This window comes from Maylandia zebra, linkage group LG8, assembly GCF_041146795.1.
Source record: "Maylandia zebra isolate NMK-2024a linkage group LG8, Mzebra_GT3a, whole genome shotgun sequence".
In the NCBI taxonomy this organism is placed as follows: domain Eukaryota; kingdom Metazoa; phylum Chordata; class Actinopteri; order Cichliformes; family Cichlidae; genus Maylandia; species Maylandia zebra.
Genome location: NC_135174.1, coordinates 20969280 through 20990415, shown reverse-complemented (window position 1 = coordinate 20990415; position 21136 = coordinate 20969280). Strand labels below are relative to the sequence as shown.

The 21136-nt window shown below is 43.7% G+C and overlaps 1 protein-coding gene across 2 annotated transcripts in view; it reads right to left on the bottom strand.

Annotated features, from left to right (window-relative positions):
• dock1 (dedicator of cytokinesis 1) overlaps window positions 1–21136 on the bottom strand; it is a 208748-nt gene that overhangs the window by 133953 nt on the left and 53659 nt on the right. For both annotated transcript variants that reach the window (XM_004561173.3, XM_004561174.3), the window contains exons 17-22: window positions 19111–19214; window positions 18357–18540; window positions 4281–4378; window positions 2524–2613; window positions 1651–1751; window positions 1430–1558 (exon numbers count right to left, since the gene is read on the bottom strand). In XM_004561173.3, coding sequence (XP_004561230.1) covers window positions 1430–1558; window positions 1651–1751; window positions 2524–2613; window positions 4281–4378; window positions 18357–18540; window positions 19111–19214 — 706 coding nt within the window. The remainder of the gene's footprint in view (window positions 1–1429; window positions 1559–1650; window positions 1752–2523; window positions 2614–4280; window positions 4379–18356; window positions 18541–19110; window positions 19215–21136) is intronic.

Genomic DNA, 21136 nt, shown 5'->3' with positions numbered 1-21136 from the left:
CGAATTACTAATGTTCCTTCCGCTAGCTTGGCTATGTGGAACAAATGCTGCCCACAGACTGTAGCAACCAAACGCCAATGATCACACTACAGCGACAGAAAACGCTTTCCCCCCATTTTTCCAAGTGTATGGGAACACACAGAAAGAAAGGACACATAATCCCTCAAAGATGAAAATCCTTAGTGCTCACAGAGACCGTAAATCTTAACAAAACTGGTCATTAAGTGGAAATGAGCCGAGCAGCAGCAGCGGCTTCAAATAATTTAGCGTTGCAACCGCTCAGTTTTAGAGAAATAAAATCAAAACTCGCAAGAGAAACTAAAACTGTGCAAGGTGAAATGGAGGTAAAGTGTTTAAATTCCCACTCCATCAGATATTACTGGCCTTCTGCACAGACGTGGGTTTTGTGTGGCTACAATATCTCAAGGGAATGGATGTATTACATGGTACAGGATAGCCACTGTTGAGGGCTTACAGAAATCGTGGGATTAGAGGCATCCGTCTCAGAGCTCCCGCAACAACAATTACTTAAAGCCGCTGCTCACCTGCAACACTAAGGAGCTCAGTGAGCCCTGGAAAGCTATAACAGTCGAATTGAATGAGGTGGGGGCAAATCTACAATTAAGGTGTTCTTCTGCACTTTCATAAAAGTTCTTCACTGACCCACAGTGAAAGGCTAAACATTTGCTGATGTAACCTTGGCACCTTCTTGTTAGGCTCCATCAAACCTAACTTTAAAGTTCATAAGAATTTAAAATGATGGCTTGCAACCAACCAAAGAAACCACTCCAACAAGAGCTAACACAAAGTGGGACCACCATAAAGCTTGAGTTTTCTTTTTCTCTCTCTCAGATATCTACGAAAGAAGCCACTTGGCACAAACTGGAACATAGAAAAGAATGGCAGTGCTGTGTTCTGTGAGGTAAAGGACAGAGTGTCCTCTAGACATTGGACAGAAAACCAATCAAACTCTGCACACTTAATTAGTCCAGGATCATACATCAGGCCTTCAGCCACCAACAGCTTTATTATCATTAATTTAACGTCCCCACAGCCTATTATAAATACATCCATAGAAATGACCTCATCCAAAGACCATTGGCTTTTACTTGTTTCAACTTTATTACACCGGAGCTGAGGTGTGCTGCAGAGAACTCGGTGTTACAAAACGCATTGCTCTTTTATAAAAGACGACTGAAGCCAAGAAATTATTTAAAGGAACAGCAGCAATTAAAGAGAAAAAACTATAAATTTAGAAAGACCATCTTAAAAAGTTCAAAAGCTTTCTTGTACTTTGATAAGACAGCTTATCAGACTCATACTTGAGCACAGTTACACTGAAAATACTCTTCACAGTAGCTTTATAACAAAACTGCATGCATTATGATGCAATGTTACACTTTGCAAAAAAAAAAAATACCACACGTACTGGTTAAAGAGGACTCTGGATCGGACGATGAACTTGAAGATGTATTCCAGAGCTTTCATGGCCTTCAGCAGCTGTTCTGTCAGCTTATCTGCATTGTCCACGTAGTTTTTCAGAACTTTTGTCAGCTTCCTGCAAATAGAAACACAGAGTATGGCTAATGTGTTAATCATAAAGTGGAACACGCATGTTTATAAATGTTTCTGTAAAGAAATTAAACTCACGTGTATGCCAGTGTAGCACTGAAATGCTTTCGAATGTAGGTCTCCAGAACTGGATTAAAGTGCTGGAACTTTCTGTCGGCTATAAGCCCAATAATGAACACCTATCAAACAATAAAGACATAGTTATTAAAAAGTAAATTAAACGCACCAGGAAAGCCTAACTTAATAATTCAGAGCCCCCCAAAACTACCCGTCTTGCTCAATATATCAAAACAGATTGGGAAATTAAGCAAGGTTGCATTTGGGCAGAAAACCATTTACTTTCAATTCTCTGCTCTGCAGATAATCTAGGAACTCAACAAAAAACAATTACTACCAGCTTTCTGTGAATGACAAAAACTGCTCTTTTGAACTGCATGCTAGACAAGTTTCAGGCTAATACTTTGAATCCCATTATCTGCAGCCCATGAGAGGACAAGGTTAATAATCATAACCTGTTTTTCCCCCAATGTAAAGTCTTTTTTATACTATATATTGCAATAAGCATGTGAGCATGTTCAATAAAAATGCTTCACAGGCACTAAGAATTCATGCAATTCAATGCAGCAGCTATCGAACATCAGTGGCAATGTGTGGAGTTCAATGTTAACGTACAGCAATGGAATAAAAAATTTTTAGAACTAAAACAATATAGCCAAAAAAGCAACCAAAAATTGCTTTGTTCACTTTTAAGGGCAGAAAACAGGTAGCTGCATACAAATTAGGGTACCAAACAGAGCAGGGATGCCTGTCAAAAACCATTTTAACACATGAAGTATTTCCCAAGTTATTATATTTGCTTCTGAGCTCCAAACATGTCCAAATGTTTATTGGCGCTGACAGGGAACTCTATTATAAATTATGCGCTGCCGTTACAGCGGGATTCTTCCTTACCAAGGCATCAAACACCAGAGTATCAAAAGTGTCACTGTCAGAGTTTTCCATCATGATGTTGAAGAGAGCATCCAGAGTGTCTTGCAGAAACTAGAATGACAGATGCACGGCATGTTATGGCAGGCCAACAATGAGGCGTGTCATTCAAAAAATAAAAAATAAAACATGCATATGCTAAGTCCTAATCTCACAGCAAGTCCACACGGTTCTGTCAAATAAACCGAGTCAAGCTGATCATGATTTCTTTCCTCTGGCATGCACATTCAGTTTGTGTCATTAAAGTGATAACTAACATTAGGACAAACTAATTCATCCGACGTTTAAAGGAATGACAACAGCTAAACCGATTGTGAGTCTTTGGGAGATTTTTAACTTTTGTGTAGGGAAAACTGTGCAATAGCATTTTTAGGTTTTTATATAGACATTATCCTATAATGATTCAAAGCAAACTGATAAATAAAAATAGAGAAATACACAACAAAAATATGTTTAGCACCCCGGCCCTAAATACGCCTCTATCATTTGAATGGCGCAACCAAAGTGGCAAGTGAACTCCTGCTGTGACGGTTCCATGCTACCCATTACGCACCCTTTACAGCTGTTAACATACACCAAAATAGTTCTATGAAGAGAGTGATCATTTCCCTGTCAGCAGCACCTCCAGGAACACTAACTATATACACCCTTCCTCTCTGGGGAAACATGCTCCATTTACTCAGCCAATTCTGCAGCAATGTAAAAACAGATGTAAAAGTGTCGGGAACAGAGCCATCACTCTCTACTGCGCTTGGTCTGACATCTCAGAATGGATGAGATTCATCATCTTCTCAACGAGAAACCAACACATTGTACGGTATGCGGCGTTTAAAGTGAAATTCGGTCTCACAAAGGCTGGACCGCATGACAAGGACAACGGCGCAGTGACCTTTTCGCTCAAACGGTGTCACATTAGGGAGATGGGAAATAAAAAACAGAACAGGAAACATTTTTTAAAAATGTGTTATGAACATATTTGTGCTTTATGTTAACTACAATGGGGGAAAATGAAATGATGAATAAATAATGTATACTCTTTTGATAAATAGTCTTTTAAATGCCAAGATGAAAATGCTATCTAATTGCCCACCGACAGCCTTGAAGCGCTTTGAAGCAATTGAGTGCTAATGCGGTGGTAATAATAATCACACTCCTGTGGTTTAATGAACTAGTCCAGCTGTGGTAGACATCTATCTGGCCTGATCAAAACTGTCTAGGTGAAGGACTTCTTTAGATAGACTCCAAGCTGCCAGGCACCCAACCTGCCCCTGCAAAACTTTCTCTAAATAATGATTATTCATCTGCCCCATGCTGAGCACTTAAAGGCCCTGCCTAAATCTCTGACAGCAGGTCATCTCCTCCCTGTCTGTAGACAGTGTGGGGTACTATGCACTCCCTCCTTGCTAAAGCCATTAAAACAAAAGCAAAAAAAGTGGCAGCCAACTCCTTATGACAGGCAGCGACATCATTTGTGAAATTGCTGCCAGGAAGCTGTAGCTTTCAGGAAGAGTATGCATCGTTTGTGACTGAATGTTTATTTGAACAGCTGTTAAGATCTGTTTTTCGTCCATTTGTGCCGATCTCTGTCAAAGCAAAGGAATTAGGTACATTTGCAAGGCGATGAACATTGCAAAAGAAAGTGAGACGCATTTATTTATGTTTACTTAAGCTTTGACTGAAAGCGGTTTAACTCAACCGAGCGGTAATTTTGGGCCTCTGACCTTCACAACCTCGCCACCCTCCACCTTCATTAGCTGACGTAGATTCTGCTGCAGAAGGCTGGTGTTGGAGCGCCACTTCAGCAGCCCAAGTAGGTCCACTGGAAAAAGACAAAAGGGAAAAAAAGCTGTCAACACAATGCATAGCTTTCACCCAGAAAATAGTAACGGCGGGTAAGGAGACTGTGCAAGAAAAAGTCCACTATTTGCATTTAATGAGATTAAGGTCTTAGCATGTTTTTCCAAGACGTCGCCATAACGTTCACATCAGTTTACAAATTTCCCAAACACAAGGTTAGCAATTTTGTCCTTACAAAAAAAAGGAAAAAAATCCCTTTGAAAATGGACAGGTGCAAGAAGTGGACAGAAAACGAGTGAAAAAGTTTGGCTCCTTGGAGACTAAATATAAATAAAATTAGTGTTTGCTCAAAACTTATGCTGCATTTGAGCCATTCTAGATTCTGCCGATCTGGGTATCTCCGCCTCTGCAGCATATATTTTGGCTAGGATTTTTAATTCGAGTCCCAAACATAAAAAATGTGCATTAATAAAACAGTTCATATTGTCGTAACAACCTTATTATTTTGATTGTGTGGCTGTATGATCTACAGAATCCCATTAACCCTTTAAGACCTACCATAGAACTTAAGGTTATGTATATAACCCCGGTTCTCTGAGTAGCATGAGTGAGTGTCTCACTATGGGAACGCCTCCTGCGTGACCTCATCAGAAGCTCAAATACCATTATGCCAGCCCTTACAGGCTGGCTAGGTGACGCCCATGTCAGGAGGGGCCAGTGCCTCCCTATATAATAGGCTGACATAGCATCAGATGTCATTCAAAACAAGCCCACCTCTTCCTCGCTTCCATAGCAAGGAGGGCGGTCTGGTGAGACACTCACTCATGCTACTCAGAGAACCGTGGTTATATACATAACCTTAAGTTCTCTTTCATAGCATTCGTTTTGTGTCTCACTATGGGAGAAATACTGACTCCCGGATTGCCAGACATGCCTGTTAAGAAGACAACTGTCCCCAACAGCACTTCACAGGGGAGAGGCCCCCACCCGGGAAGAGCCTGCACTGAGGACTGAACGCGCTAGGTTAGGTGCTGTCACATCTAACCTGTAAAACCTAGCAAATGTATGAGGTGAGGTCCAGCATGCAGCTGCACACACCTCCTGAATAGAAACTCCCCTAAAGAGAGCCCATGAGGTCGCCAGACCTCTAGTGGAATGCGCACGTGAGCCAGCAGGGGGCTGAAGGCCCCTGCTAGTATAGGCCAAGGCAATTGCTCCTACTATCCAATGGGAGAGGCGCTGTTTAGACACAGGCTTTCCCATATGTGGTTTAGCCCAGGACACGAACAGCTGGTCACTTTGTCTGACACTCTGGGTTCGGTCCATGTAAATGCGCAGAGCACGGACTGGACACAAGGTATGCCGCTGTTGCTCCTCTGAGGAGAAAGGCGGTGGGCAAAAGGCCGGCAGTTCTATAGGGGAACATGTGCCGACAACCTTCGGGACAAAGGCAGGGTTGAGCCGCATACAGACCCTCGTATTATCCAAGGAGAACTGAATGCATGACTGATGCACTGAGAGAGCGTGTATCTCTCCCACACGTTTAGCAGAAGCTAAAGCAATTAAAAGAGCCGTCTTCAAGGACAGAAATTTCAACTCAACCTGTTCCAGGGGTTCAAATGGGCAACAGGAGAGCGCAGCCAATACTGTGGGAAGGTCCCACGATGGAGCCAATGGCCTAGACGTAGGCAATTTACGCCGTGCACCCTTCATGAAACGGCATATTAAGGGATGCTGGCCAACAGTCTTTCCCTCAAAACCAATATGGCAGGCTGAAATCGCTGCCAAATACACCTTGATGGCGGAGAAGGCTTTACCCCTATTAATCAGGGCCTGAAGAAATGACAGAATCACAGCCACAGAGCACTGAAAAGGGATGGCCTGTGATTCTAAGCACCAGCCTTCAAACACACGCCACTTATGCTCATATAGCGTCCGAGTAGAGGATGCTCTAGAACCCTGAATAGTGTCGATAACACTATGAGGGAGCCCCACCGTGTTCAGGTTAAACCACTCACGGGCCAAGCCCACAGAGCCAGCCTCTCTGGGTGGGGGTGGAATATTTCCCCCCGTGCCTGAGACAGGAGGTCTCTGCGTAGTGGTAACAGCCACTACGCTGTTACCACTCAGCACAGCTGCTGAAAAGTCTCCGCCAGCCAGTGTTTCCCTGGCCAGTGCGGGGCTATCAGGATCATATAGTGACTTCTCTCCCTCACTCTGGCCAGGGTTTGAGAAATGAGGGCCACTGAGGGAAAAGCATAGAGGAGGGTTCTCGGCCACTCGTGAGCTAGAGCATCCACCCCGAGTGGAGCTCTCTGAACGTTCAGCGAGTAAAACAGGGGACACTGAGCATTCTCCCTGGATGCATAAACGTCCACGGTCGCCAGACCGAATCGCAGCCAGATCTGCTTCACCACCTCCGGGTGAAGCTTCCAGTCCCCATACAGCGGGTTGCCCCTGGAGAGAAGATCTGCTCCAAAGTTCAAGATCCCCGGCACGTGAGTTGCTCTCAGTGACAGCAGGTGAACACTGCTCCAGACTATCAGTCTGTGTGCCAGCGTGTGTAACTTGGGGGACCCCTGTATGAGAGCATTTGTGTGACAAGTCGCTCCCTGGCGGGTTGGGGCTGCCACCAGCCAATCGTCGATGTACGTGGCCACCCGAATGCCCTTTTTTCTGAGCGGGGCCACTGCTGCCTCGGTGCATTTCACAAACACCCTTGGGCTCAGTGAGAGACCAAAAGGCAGGACTACAAACTCGTATGCCATCCCCTGGAAAGCAAATCTCAGATACTTTCGGTGTGGGGGATATATGGGGATGTGGAAATAAGCATCCCTCAGGTCGATTGATGTGAACCAGTCGCCCGCTCGTACAAACCGTAGCAGCGAGGCGTGCGTCAACATCCTGAACTTGTATGTCCTCAAATGCCGGTTCAGGGCACGGAGATCCAGAATGGCTCTCATCCCCCTCCCCCTTTCTTTGGCACAAGGAAATACCTTGAATAAAATCCGCTGTGCATTTCCTCGGGAGGGACAATTCTTATAGCTCCTTTGTCTCTCAAGGTGGAAATTTCCTCCAGGAGAAAACTGGCAGACTCGCCCGGAGCACGAGAGTAAACAATTTCTTTGAATTGTGGTGGAGCGACACTGAATTGCAGCCTGTAGCCCTTTTTCAATGTCCTCAGCACCCATGCTGACTGAGTGCAGGTGGCCCAGCTCTTCATGTGGAGAGACAGAGGGCTCACTGGCCACTCCACCGAATATGGCGTTTTGGCGCCCCCTTGTGGTCGCAGCGCGAAACATACGTCATTTCGGCGTCCCGTCACCTCTGTCACAGGCGAGCGAGGTGACGGGCTCATCTGCATAATCACAGCTGTGGAAACGCGAGTCTCCACGGGCTGCGTTATGGCAGACGGTGCTCCGTTTTTCAGCATGTTTGATTTTCTCATGTGTTTTGCAAGACTCGACAGCGCCCTCGGCAAACTGCCTGGATGCGCGTGTCGGGGCTTTTTTAATACAGAATGCATGAGAGAAATGCTCGTGAAACAACACTGCGAACTTTGGCTCTCTTTCCCTCTGGCGGGTCCGGTGACAGGAACGCCGGCCCGAGTCAAGCACTCTGTGTGGAACATGTCCCGTTGAACTTGCTCTGGAACGGAGCTGGGAGGCGGGAGGGTGGCCCATGAAGGGGGGAAACTGGGTTCGCTCCCGCCTAGAGGGGAGGCTGTCAGGCCGGCCGCTTCTTCCTCCTCACGATTGCGGCAGCGGGGGGAGGAGGGGCCGCTTGAGGTCTGGCCTGGGGAGACTGCTTCCGAGTCCATGGATTCTTAGGGGCCCCGGCAGCCTGGGGGGCTGCTTGCGTCTTAGGCACTTTGGGAATCCTGAAAGCGGGGACCGGGCGAGACGCTGCCTGCGCGAATGACTGGCGCGGCGCTGCTGGGGTGGCGTGCTGGGCCCTCCTCGGCAGGCAGAGTTTCAGAGCCTCATCATCTCTCTTTTTCTCCTCACATCTCTTCTGCATGGATGTAACAGCCGCACCGAAGAGACCGTGAGGGACGACAGGGGTGTCGAGGAGTTGCTCTTTTTCCTTAGTCGTCAGGTTGGTGAGCCCGAGCCAGCGTGCTCGCTCCTGAAGAACCATGAGGCCCATGGCTCTCCCAGTAGCCTGTATGGCTACCTTGTGGAGGCGGAGGACGTGGTCAGTTATAACGCAGATTTCTTCCCACACTGTGGTATCTGTGTTAGCTGTCATGCCCTCTTCTAGCTCAGCTTGGTAAGCCATTAGCATAGAAGAGGCGTTGTGGGCTCTTACTGACAGAGCCGCTGCCTTGTAGCACTTATCTGTAAGGCTAGACTGGAAGCGGTCTGTTTTGGAGGGGAGAGATGGGGCCGATGAGGACAGAGACGTCTTCGGGTGAAGATGGCTCGCCACCAACGGCTCCACTTGTGGCATCCGGCGGAGGCCGATAGACTCCATCCCCTCACAATCCAGCAGGGAGCTCCCCACGATGGAGTGTTTCTCGCTGCAAGGTTTTGCTTTCCACGTCACCGCTATCTCATCGAGTAGCTCAGGGAAAACAGGCAACACATGCTTCCCCGTCTTTTTCGCTTTCGGCAATTTCTTACCGTCAAAACGAGACTTTACAACCTCTGTTTGTATGGCGGGCCACGGGATGTTGAGCCTAGCGGCTGCGCGCTTGCACATGTCCTGCATGTCGAGATCCAGGGGAGACGGCGGTGTCGGTTTTTCAACCTCGCCGGTAGCCGAGGGCTTTGGAGCCCAGCTGATGCTAGCCAAGGAGGTGGAATCTTCCTCCTCGCCGTCGTCAGACAGCAGGAGCTCCGAGTCAGCCGACTCATCTCCGTCCTCGTTAGCATCTCCTCCCCAGGTGACTCCAGCATCGTGGAAAAACACACGATCTCCGTGTGCCTGCAGCGACGGGAAAGCGGTCGCGATGGGCTGAGGGTTTGCCTCTGCCCAGCTCGGCCCTGGCGTTGCGGCCAAATCATCGGGCATCTCAGTTTCTCCTTGCGCCGCAGCAGCCTCACACAACAAAGGGTCGCCGCCCGACAGGTTAGCCTGGCGAGCTAGCCTGCGGCGGAGTAGTTTGCGTGGGAAAGCCACGCAGTGGATACAGTCGTGTGCAGGTGTCAGGGCAGCCTGAGCGTGAGATAAGCCCAGGCATGCCGCACACACGGGGTGTGTATCCCAGGCAGAAATCTTCTTGCCACAAGGACAAAGTTTTGCAACTTCGTTGGCCGTCGTAGCCATGGTTAGCTAGAGGGTTGCGCACGTTAGAGAGACTGACACTGAGTGCGGAGAATATTGCTATTCCTCGCTAACGTGGGTTGAAAAGTGTTGCTACTTTTCTACAGGTATTGCTACCTAATGTGTAAAACCGCTAGCGTCGAAGGGTATTGCTACCTGATGGTGAAGCTAGGGGTACCTTTATTAGCAAAGTGTTGCTACTTCGCTTTCGGAAAGTATTGCTACTTCCCTGGGTGAAAGTATTGCTACTTGGCACCAGCACTAGCTACAGAACAGTATTGCTACTGCTTGTATGCTAGTGGACAACTGAAAAGCTGGGAACAAAGCGCCCGGCGACCGAGTTGTTTCACTCGAATCTGTGGACAGTTTAGCTTTAGCGCCCAATAGCACAGTTGTCTACAGGCTTCTGTGAGAAGCGAGAAGAGGTTTTTGAATGACATCTGACGCTATGTCAGCCTATTATATAGGGAGGCACTGGCCCCTCCTGACATGGGCGTCACCTAGCCAGCCTGTAAGGGCTGGCATAATGGTATTTGAGCTTCTGATGAGGTCACGCAGGAGGCGTTCCCATAGTGAGACACGAAACGAATGCTATGAAAGAGAACCAAGTCCTAAACCAAGCTTATATTATATTTTTACATGCTGTAGTGCCATTTTTGGGAGCATTTCAAGTTGCTATACATCAATACAACCATTATAGCCCAAATTTTAATAATATGTCTGCATTAAGTGCATAGTAATTACATAAATTGCAAAAAGGTGCAATAAACTACAAAAAAAATTGAAAATCGTTTTTGTTTTTTTAACATATATTTCTAGTTAGAGAAATTTAAGAGGCTTATCCCTCAAAACTGTAAATACAAAAAAGTTGCACAAAATAGTTTCCCACCACAGGAAATTTATTTTAAGTGTCTTCATAGTTTTATTTTTGAAATACACCAATTTTTATATACTGCAGGAAAAACAAAAATAAATATTATAATGCAAATTTGAAAAAAACAAAAAAAACAAAAACAAAAAAAAAAAACAGCATATGCATCAAAATAAACTATTTCCAGCAGTGCAATATGAGTCCTAAGCATCCCAGAAACGACACAGAAAGTCATAAAGTCAAATATAACTTTTAAAAACACCAGTATAGGCTCATAAGGCCCTGATGGTAAAAAACTACATTTCCGCAAAATGACGTCACTTCCGGTTTCGGCCAGGACATGGCGGACATGCGATAGTTCGCGCTGATGGACGTAAGAAGTGTTACAAACAGCTGATCGGATCGGCAAAGCGTGTTTCTGGAATATTATGTTTTTGTTGCTGCAAGCGCTTTTTATGCAGTTTTTGCAAAGCCATATGTGAGCCATATGTGGAAGGAAACCGTGACTTAGGACAAGCTGATGGCATAAGATGTAAGTACAACTCCTCCGGTTTCATATGCAAAAAAAATTATTGCGCTAGCTTACGTGGTTGCAGTGCTACCGAGATTTAAAAATAGTTGCGCAAAACAGAGCGTGCCCGCTCCAACCGGCTTTAAAGGGTTAAAAGCAGCAAATATGGGCGAAACCAGGAGTAAGCAAAAAACCAAAATAAACAATTTATCATTTAAGAAAAGTTTCCATTTAATGTTAATTTTAATTCATTTTATCGTATAAACAGATTTTTCATATACATTTTCTCAGGTATAATCCTGAGAGATTCCCAGAAACATCTTTATAGTATATTCATGATGGTTTATTAGCTTTCATGAATATATACTATATTCAGCCTCATCTGACTGAAGTGAATAAGAAGAATCTCTTTGGCATTCTTGCAAACCTAGTCCCTAGGGGCTGCCTCTCCCCGTTCGCCATGGCTGATTGGCTCAGGAAGAGTCAATCAGCCATGGCAACACAGTAATGGATGCCCATCATCTGTAAACCTGACAGCCTATCAGGGTTCAATCACAAGAACCTGTCTCAACTACCAGGGTCCTCCGTCCCCAAGGAGATATAGATTTGGAAATTGATGCTTCAGCACCTCAGAGATAAATGGAATAATGTGAGAATAAATCATCAGGCAGCTTGGTCCCAGTGGGGCAGTGGTGTTAAGAGGCCAACTACGTGTAGCACATGGGGCTGTAAGGCACAGTGTTGTGCGGGTGGGGGGCAATCAGTTTTGTTCTGGAGAAAAATACTGAGAGCCTTTTACAAATAACATCTGTCTGAGAACGGATGTCTCCACAGGCAGTGGGAATTTAAAAGACTGTGGAAGTAACTGGCAGATGGAGAGCAGTGGAATAATTAATTCAGAGAAAATAGGTTACATTGTCAATGCGCAACTGAAATGCAAAAGACTTCACATTACCATTTGAAAGTTTGTTTACGGAACTCCTTCACAAAATCAGTTTTGTTCACTTTTAAAAGCAAACACAACCACTAAGGAGTCTTGATAGCTTGTTCTTTGCCGTTAATAGTGACAGCCTTGTATGTAGTCGTTTAAACGTTTAAAAGTACAGGCTTCTTCAGCGCACTGATGCTGGAGTAGCTTCAATACGAACATGGATTCCATAGTTTTAAAGCTGCTTTGTTCATAAAAATGTGTTTTCTTTCCAGCAGAGGTGGGAAGAGTATTTTAATCAATTTCACTGGGCTAGGTTCTCTCCCACGTGTGCTGTCGCTGAATCTCTGCTCTGTTTAGCGAAGCACACTGTAAATGCCCAGGGAAGAGCTAGGAGCCACTTCACGGGAGCTCACAGCACTGGGAGGCCGCCTGCATAAATCTAGCTTAGTTAAAAAGAGTGTTTCATCTCGGATGTGGGGATCAGCAGTGAGGAGCCATGAGTATAAAGCATGCAGTCTGTTGCAAGGGGCATTTCTAGGGCTCCTTTTTCCCTTTGCAAGAATAAGTGCTCAGGATAAACTGCTGGTGAGCGAACAGGCATCACAGCCATTCATACAGGCACTTTTTTATAAGTGCTTTCCATCTAATAATTACACTCTGGTGGACGGATCCGAAAGCAACTTGAACCTAAGGGTTGAACCACCAACCTTCTGATTAGTAGATGACCTGCTCTACATCCAGAAACAGATCTTACCGCAATTACATTACTAATCATATTAATTATACTGTCACATATTCTCCAAACGTAAACATCAAATTGCTGTTTCAGCAAACCAACAGTCAAAACAACCCGAAATATTTGGTTTGATATTGTATAAAACAGGAAACTGCCAACACATCTGATGAGCTGGAATCATGTGATCATTTCATTTACAGAAATGCAGAAAATGGGACAGAGATGACTATTGGACAAACACACCTAGATCTTAAAGAGCTTCTGGGTTTTTAATAAAGAAGCCTGAATCTGGTATCATGGGAAATATTGTGGATAGATTAGCCACAATATCAAAACCAAAGACAGGTAAGTAAATAATATTGATCCTCTAATAACAATGCAATGTTTCTGCTGTTTCTTGTACACTTTCTTTTTTTCTGTAGAAGGGATATTGGATGGATGGGTAAAAAAATAAATAAATCATATGACAATGGTAAACTAAACATGCGGACACAGGCAAAAAAAACTGCAGTAATGGCTAAAGGAGCCTGCAAACAAGCCCAAGGCATTGACCGAGCATCCAGCCTCCCTGGATTCCAACTCAGAGCATCCGTCCAAACCACTGAAACGAGCCACACAAGTTACTAGACCCAAAGCAATAGCTGCCAATGTCCTCATGCCACCTGCAAATTCTGCATCCCTAATGGATAAGAGCCTACACAATATAAATGAGGCGGTTTTAATGTTGCGGCTGCTCTGTGTACAGTGCTTTATTAAAATAGCTGGAACCTTTTCCTCGAGCTTTAGCGTGGGATGATATATCCCATACAACACACAGCTGCACAAAGTTTAATCAAACTTTGTGCAGCGACGAGGCCATCTGATCCCCAAGCACCCACCGGCACCTTGCAAATTATCAGCACAAAGTGACAGGTAAATATGGAGAGCGGAGCTGCTCTACAGGAGTGAATCTACAGACCAGGACACATACTCCCCCTCCCCCCCATCACTCTAGCACAGGGAACGAGATAAATCAGAAAATGGCAGGCAGGGAGGAGAAATAGGAGCAGAGAATAGTGCTGATTGATATATGCTGCATACTACGCATCTACATAACAGCTGAGACAACCATTTGAGCCACTATCATTACTTACAGGAGAGGCAGGCTCTCCTGTAACTGAGACGACTCATTCATTGACATCACCACCCCCTGAGCCGAGTAGGAGGGCACGCACAATTGTATTTAAATGACAACTTATACCACAGACTAAACTTAATAAGCTTCAAAGGGAACATTACTATAACAACATGCGACACCCACCGCTTTCACACATTATATGCAGAAGCCCTCTGACAACAAAAACCTCCCGTTGTCTTAGAGAAATGCCCAGAGCCTGTTGTGGGGTCTGCAGTGATCCCATTAATGAGGCTTTATAAATGTTTGCTGCGCATGCTATTAGGTTGTATCCCGGACAATTAGCTTTATCGGCATTTCACGTCTTTTTTAGACTGCAATGATTTAGCACAAAAAGCGCTAAAATCATTACAAGTGTCACATAAAGCCTGTGCTGCTGACAGGTCAGAGATTCAGCTGTAGTTTTTAAATTGCCAGCACGCCAAGACCATGCATCGTCGTTCAGAAAACAGCTGATCTCACCAAGGCATCTGTCAAACTTTGGGATAATCTCCCTCTGAAATGAATTTTTTTTACCTAGTAGTCTTAATGTTTACATGCAGATTGTTTTTCCCCATAGTCGGGCAGTCGGATAATCACCAAGCTGGAAACATCTCTACCTGAAAGCAAATATTGATCCTACTTTTCAGGAAAAAAATTTCTGGTTCAGCTTTGACCTAATGTTTTGTAGCTTTATGTGACCTCTGCAATGAGAGAGTCTTACTGCCTATTTGAGTGCTTTAGCTTCACCACCTCATAAAAAGGGTAAAGCTGCCTTATTGCTGGCTTGATTAGAGGTTCTATGGATATTGTAAAGTATTGCACGAAAGTCTCGAGCCATCCCTCATTTCCTCATTTTTTGTTAGGAAAATGGGAAATGCATACAGTAATTTACTGAAATGCAAAAACAGTGTTTGGGCACTAATCAGCTGTTAATTAAATGATCTTTCTTCCCGTTCTTATGATCAGTTTAAACTTGCAGGTTTTCTTCACCATTCCCATATTTCTAAATGCACTGAGATGCTGCCATGTGATTGGCTGATTACGTATTTATGTTGTGTTGGCCAGTGGGGTTGGGGATCTCGTTAAAATTGATAAGAGGCCTTTTTGAAAGACGTTTTAAGATTTTATATTATTAGTCTTTGCGTAAGGCCACTTATTCCTGAAGGGAAGTTTTAAATAATATTTCCAATCTGAAGAAAGCGAAAAATGGTTTACAGTGGATTTTCTTTTCACAGGCCTACACAAGGATTATTCAAAGGATTAAAGACCACAAACACACATGATCTTGCTTCAATAATTTACTCCAAGCTTTTCTCTTCATTCTGCCCTTGTTTGGAGGTTTAAAATGATCTTTTTGTTAACGTGAATACAAAAACGAAAGGGCATGATGCACTCCTTATTTAAACAGGGCATTGCTCTTGGCGAGTAAAACAATTAATTTCAATTCAAGTCAAAGTTACCCTGCAGTGTGTCTGTTACTTATTTATTTCAGACTGTGGCCAAAAACACAAAAGAAGCTTTAATTGTGGCTCTAATTAAAATTGTGATTCATTCTTGCATACAAAAAAAAAAAACCCAAAACAAAGCAGCAAATTACAACCAGTGAAAAAGAAATCAAAGGAGACATTTAGGTTGGTTTGGTTTAGCTCTGTGAAATCAGAGCTAGAAGCATCTGACCACTCACACAAAAGAGAACAGCTTTTCACACAATCTAACTACAACGTTATGAACACAGCTAAGAAATACCAGCATGCTCAAGAGGGTTTACGCTGACATCTGTGGGGATTTATAAACATGCAGAAAGGCTGGTGGGAACACAAGATGCTAAAATCCTTAATCCATGAGCCACAGTGGCAGGCATGAGGATTTCCCAAGCTTAATAAGAGTAGATCTTCACGGGGAAATAAAAAGGCTGTTGTTCGCTCAACAGAGATGAACTGGAATCTAACTGAGACTGACTGGCGTACTGAGAGTAAAGAGAAAAGAAAGTACTTTAGAAGTAGGAATAGAGAGGAGGAAAACAATTCCTGGCGCTCAGAATGTGGAAAAGGAAAAACCAGATAATGAGAAAAAATGTTTAAAAAGCTGAAGCTAAGGCATCCTACATTAAATGATGTTCCCATGATCCGTTTGTCAAAGCCAGAGGCTACGGTCCATCGGTGGTTTCAAAATTCAGGGTCTACCTGGCTAAGATACAGTAAAGAAATCCTTCCTCCCCCCAGTGAGAGCTCTGTTTGATGTGAGCAGGCATTTCATCAAGCTGGAATTGTACTTCTCTGTGCTACAACAAAAGTAAATCCACATACGTCGCTAGGATTTTCTCTCATGTGTGCTACTTTTGTTATACAGCACCTCAAGAAAGAAGAGATCAGAGAGCAGTGGTCAGTAAAACCTACTCATGGCCACTTCATTAGGTCATCTGATCTCCCGCTCGTTAATACAAATGATCTAAGCACCCAATCAGGTGGTGGCAATCCAATAGTTTAAACATGAGGACATGGTGTAGAGAACCTCTTTAAGTTCAAAACAAGTATCTGATTGATGAAGAAGAAGGGTGATTTAAGTGCCTGTCAACGTGGCATGGCTCTATTTCAAAAGCCGCTTCCATACTTGGATTTCAACACAACCACGTCTAGGATTTACAGGGAACGGTTCAAAAAGAGAGACTATCCAGTGAGCAGCAGTGCTCTGGGTGAAAATGCCTTGTTGATGGCAGAGGTCAGGAGAATATCCACACTGCTCTGAGCTGACAGGCAGGAAGCAGTAACAACAGTAATCACTGCTTATTACAACCAAAGGATGCAGAAGAGCATCATTGAATTTACTGAAGAAGATGGGCCACAACAGGAGAGATCACACTGGATGCGACTCCTGTTACATGAGCAGGTAATTGAGACTGCACTTCACAGATGCTCACCATACCTGGACTATGAAATATTGAGAAAGTGTTGTCTGGATGGTAAACAACATAAAATATGGATCCATCCTGCCTTATATCAATGGTTCTGGATGTTGTAGGTCAGCGGTAACCAATCCCCGGGTCCGTGAGTCATTTGGTACCAGGCCACGAAAGTTGAGGTTCGGGTGTGAAATTCATGGTTTTCAGGGTTTTTATCGTTTTTTTAATCGTTTTTATAGTTAGCTCGGTTTTCCCTGGTTCTTTTCCCGTGTGTTATGAATACATCTTTTTTGGGGGGTACCGGTACTGGTTTTATTTTGTTGTATTTATCTGCGACACCTTAAAGGCCGGTCCGTGAAAATATTGTCGGACATAAACCGGTCCATGGCGCAAAAAAGGTTGGGGACTGCTGTTTTAGATGATATAATGACATGGGAAGCATTTTCTTGGCACATTTTGGGCCAACTCGACAATTGCTGCCTATGTCGATCCCATTACGACCACAGTGTACCCATATTCTGATGACTCCTACAGCAGGATATCACATCATCTCACAAAGCTCAAATCATCTCAAACTGGTTTCCTGAACATGACAGTGAGTTCACAGCACTCAAATGGCCTCCACGGTCACCAGATCTCAATCCAGTAGAGCACCTTTGGGATGTGATGGAATGGGAAATTCACATCTAAATGTGCAAGGTGCAAATCTGCAGCAACTGTGTGATGCTATCATATGACTATGGACCAAAACCTAGCACCTTGTTTAATCTGCGGCACAAACAATTAAGGCAGTTCTGATGGCAAAAGGGGGTTCTAGCAAGGTGTACCTCTTTAAGTGGCCAGTGAGAGTATATCTGTATATCAGGCAGCAGGAACGGATTAGCCAATTCACACTGGAATAAACAACTAACTAGATTCATTATTTTTAATTAGGAAGTTATTTATTCAGCTCTACTAGAAGATTAATTATGTAAATTCTATTTTGAAAGTGCAACAGTTGTTAGCTACCATAGCATGGAAGAATCTAATGAAAAGAGGGTCAAGAACAGTCAACTGATTTCCTTTATTTGCTTTAGTTGTCGAGTTAATCGCAAACAGTGGTCCAGACTGAAACGCGCCAATGACAACATTTTCTCTCTTGATTGTTTTCAGTGCTGTTTTCTTTGATTTAACAGTTGTTGGGAAGCTTTTATTAAGATAAAGTAATTTCTCTTGAACTCAATTAATATTATACTGACTTCCCCACATTTCTTTTCAGCTCCGCTGGATGCGTTTGTGCAGGGAGGTGTGCTCGCTGTGAGACTAAGAGCAGGGAAAGTAGAAACTATGTGGTAACTATGTGAAGCTAGTGCAAATCAATTAGGTGAAAAACAGAGATCAATAAAGGATAAAATATATAAATATGGATGGCATGGTTAAGACAAAGACAGCGACTATAAAAAAAAGCTTAATTTAAGGATTCAAAATGTCACAGTAGCTGCTTTCATTTTTTTATATAATATCTAAGTTGTGTTCCATGTGTTTACTGACGTTTTGCTACGTTTTTCACAAGAGCATAATTTTTAGCTTAAAAAAACAACTTGCGCAGGAAAAGAGACAAATATTCATTAAAATATAGCAGCTGTTACCATTTTGGGTAAGTTTGGTAGAGCAGACCAGGGTGGAAATCTGAAAGGAATCCTTGCTGATGGTACAGATGCCCAGGGTCTGGGTATTTTTTCCAGTGGTGGAGTAGCCTTTCTCTTCCATCTCCAGCTTTGTGGAAGGTAGGTTTAGGTACAGAGAAGAGTCCTCTAGCTTCTTTACCTCCGCCTGGTTTTAGAGAACAAGTCTCAGTCAGTTTATTGGTAGAAACCCCAAATTACTGTGTACACATTAAAACAATGTTGCATTCTATAGCTGTGGTTTTAATGGATCTCCCTTTGATATATATTATCAACAAAACAATTTGTGTGTTTTTCTACCGAGCTGTTGCATGTGAGAAAAATATCATTCATTTCCAAATGCAGGGTTGACTGACGAAAACAACAATCCAGAAAACATGACAAGACAAATGTAACAAGATTGATTTTTCCCATATGAACTTTTTAATTAACATAAATGGGCACCGTAACACAGAGGTATCATTATGCAAGGGTTTTTAATTGGAAAGTACTCTCATTTCCTTGTGCGGGCTGATGTGTACCAGCTACCCAATTCACATACAAAGCACTGATGGCAGGCTGTTATGATGACAGTCGCCGATACAATAGGGCAGTTTTTCACCTACAACTTATTTCATGGTCATTTCACAAGGAGAGCGGGCTGTCTGACGAGTAGGCAGCAAGAAACAAAGACTAAGTGTGTTTATGGGATGTTTTTGTTTTGTTTTTTTACATTTACCTTGTACACGATGAGATCATGCTCACCGTCCCTCAGAGTGGTCCCGTCATACCTCATCAGCTTCACAAAAGACAAGGCAAATATCTTCTCCGATTTATCTTTGGCTGTGGAAGAAAAAAGAAACACGCAAGCAATAAAGACAACTTGGTTATTGGTGTTTACGTTTGAGACTAAGACTGCGTTCATATATACAGTTCGCTTTTTTGTACCGTTTGCTTTTTGTCTCATTTTGCAAAACAAAACACACCGCATCTTTCGTACGTGTGCAATATGCTTATGTGAACAGTGTTCGTCTTCGGGAACAAAAAAGAGATCATATTGCAGTAAACCATGCAGCACTGCTGACGTTACAACAAGTCATTAACAAACCAGCAGTCTGAAAGAAGTGATAATCCAAACGCTAACCTCAGCACTACACTCCCTGAGTCAGCTCCTGAGTTAGCACAAGAAACTACTGTTCCCCTCTGATGTCTTTATTAATGCTATGGCTGCATCTGTCCGTGAACTGTTTATTTTTCAGCCTGAAGTGAAGCAAATGTACACGCGCCGACTGTTGAGACCAATTATGCATAGGTTTGAAGGACTTGTGCATAATATAATGCGAGGGACGTGGGAGATGCAATCACAGTTGGTTGTTATATAACAATATGTGCCTTAAAATAAAATAAAAAAACCTGCTAATTACAAAAAGGAATATTGTTCAAGTGGCAGGCTTTGGATTAATGTACACTTGCTGTTATCAAATGAATAAACACTTGCACTTGTGCTCTGCTGCAGCTGTGACCAATTTGTATAATCCTGTAAGAGTGGAGGAAAGATGCTCGTGGTTTATGTGTGCAAGTGCAGACACATGTGTGATTGGGAATGTTGAGTGGAAGCGCTGCATAAACAAGGAAGAGAGTTACGACTTTGTCCTGTAACCGGGACTTTGGATGGGGCCACATACATCATCATTGCGGATCAACAAGCTCGGATTTACGCGCAGGGAGACGTGATTCATCGAAGTATATATCTTGCATTCTATCTGCATAAATCCCCTCATTGGTTTGCTGCCCGCAACTCACCGGTGAATAATTGCTAGGCTGAGATGAACCAGTGGAGGGAGAACACTGTAGGCATGCCATCCAATAATACCAAGTGTATTAGTGACTTCCTAAAGGGCACAGAGCTGAAAACTCTTAATTTGGACTAAAAAGGTCACTTTCAGGACAGAGCTACTTCTTTAAACCAATCGAAGTCCGATTTGTGTGCAAGTTTCGCAAACTTCCCCCCTTAAGGTGGGCTGTCACTTCAAATTTAGTTGACTAAACTGTTCCACATTTTAAAGCCTACCTGACTCACGAAGCAGAGGCATAAAGACAGATGAAACAAAAGTGAAAAGATGGCAGGAATCTTTTACAGCTACGGCAGCATCTGTGACAGCAGCCATCAGCCTGATGAGGCCTGACAATGTTAGAGTGCTACTCTGACGCACTGTGTTCGAGCTGGCCTAATTCTCAACCAGAGGGCTGAGATACTGAACACATGAGCTCCACTAGTGGTCTTGATGAGCAGCTCTGTCACTCTGTGTATCTCCTTAAAGTTCAGCTCTAGCTAGGAGCACATCGAAGGAAGCAGGAAGGACACGGCCACATGACAGCGCAGGCAGGCAATACAAAGGCCTGACAGCCTAAATCTGCACTGCTTTTCATCACAAACTAATCACATGTAGAGAGGTTAAGGAACAAAAATCTATGCCCGTACACACGGCTGTTCCATCTTTGTTCACCCTTTCAAATATTAATATTAATATAAGAAAGTGGCTGATTATAGCACAGGTAATAGGTATGCTAGAAACCACACAATTAAACCAGGTTGTTCCCACTGAGTTAAGTGCATGTATGATCATCAGTGGAGCCCTGCAACAGGTTAAGGTTGCGCCAGCTGACAGCTGATTATCAATAGCTTGCAAGTTAGCGAGCTTGTACTCCCTTTAAATACTTTAAATGAAAATCATAAGTATTATCAAATTCATATTAAATTTAAT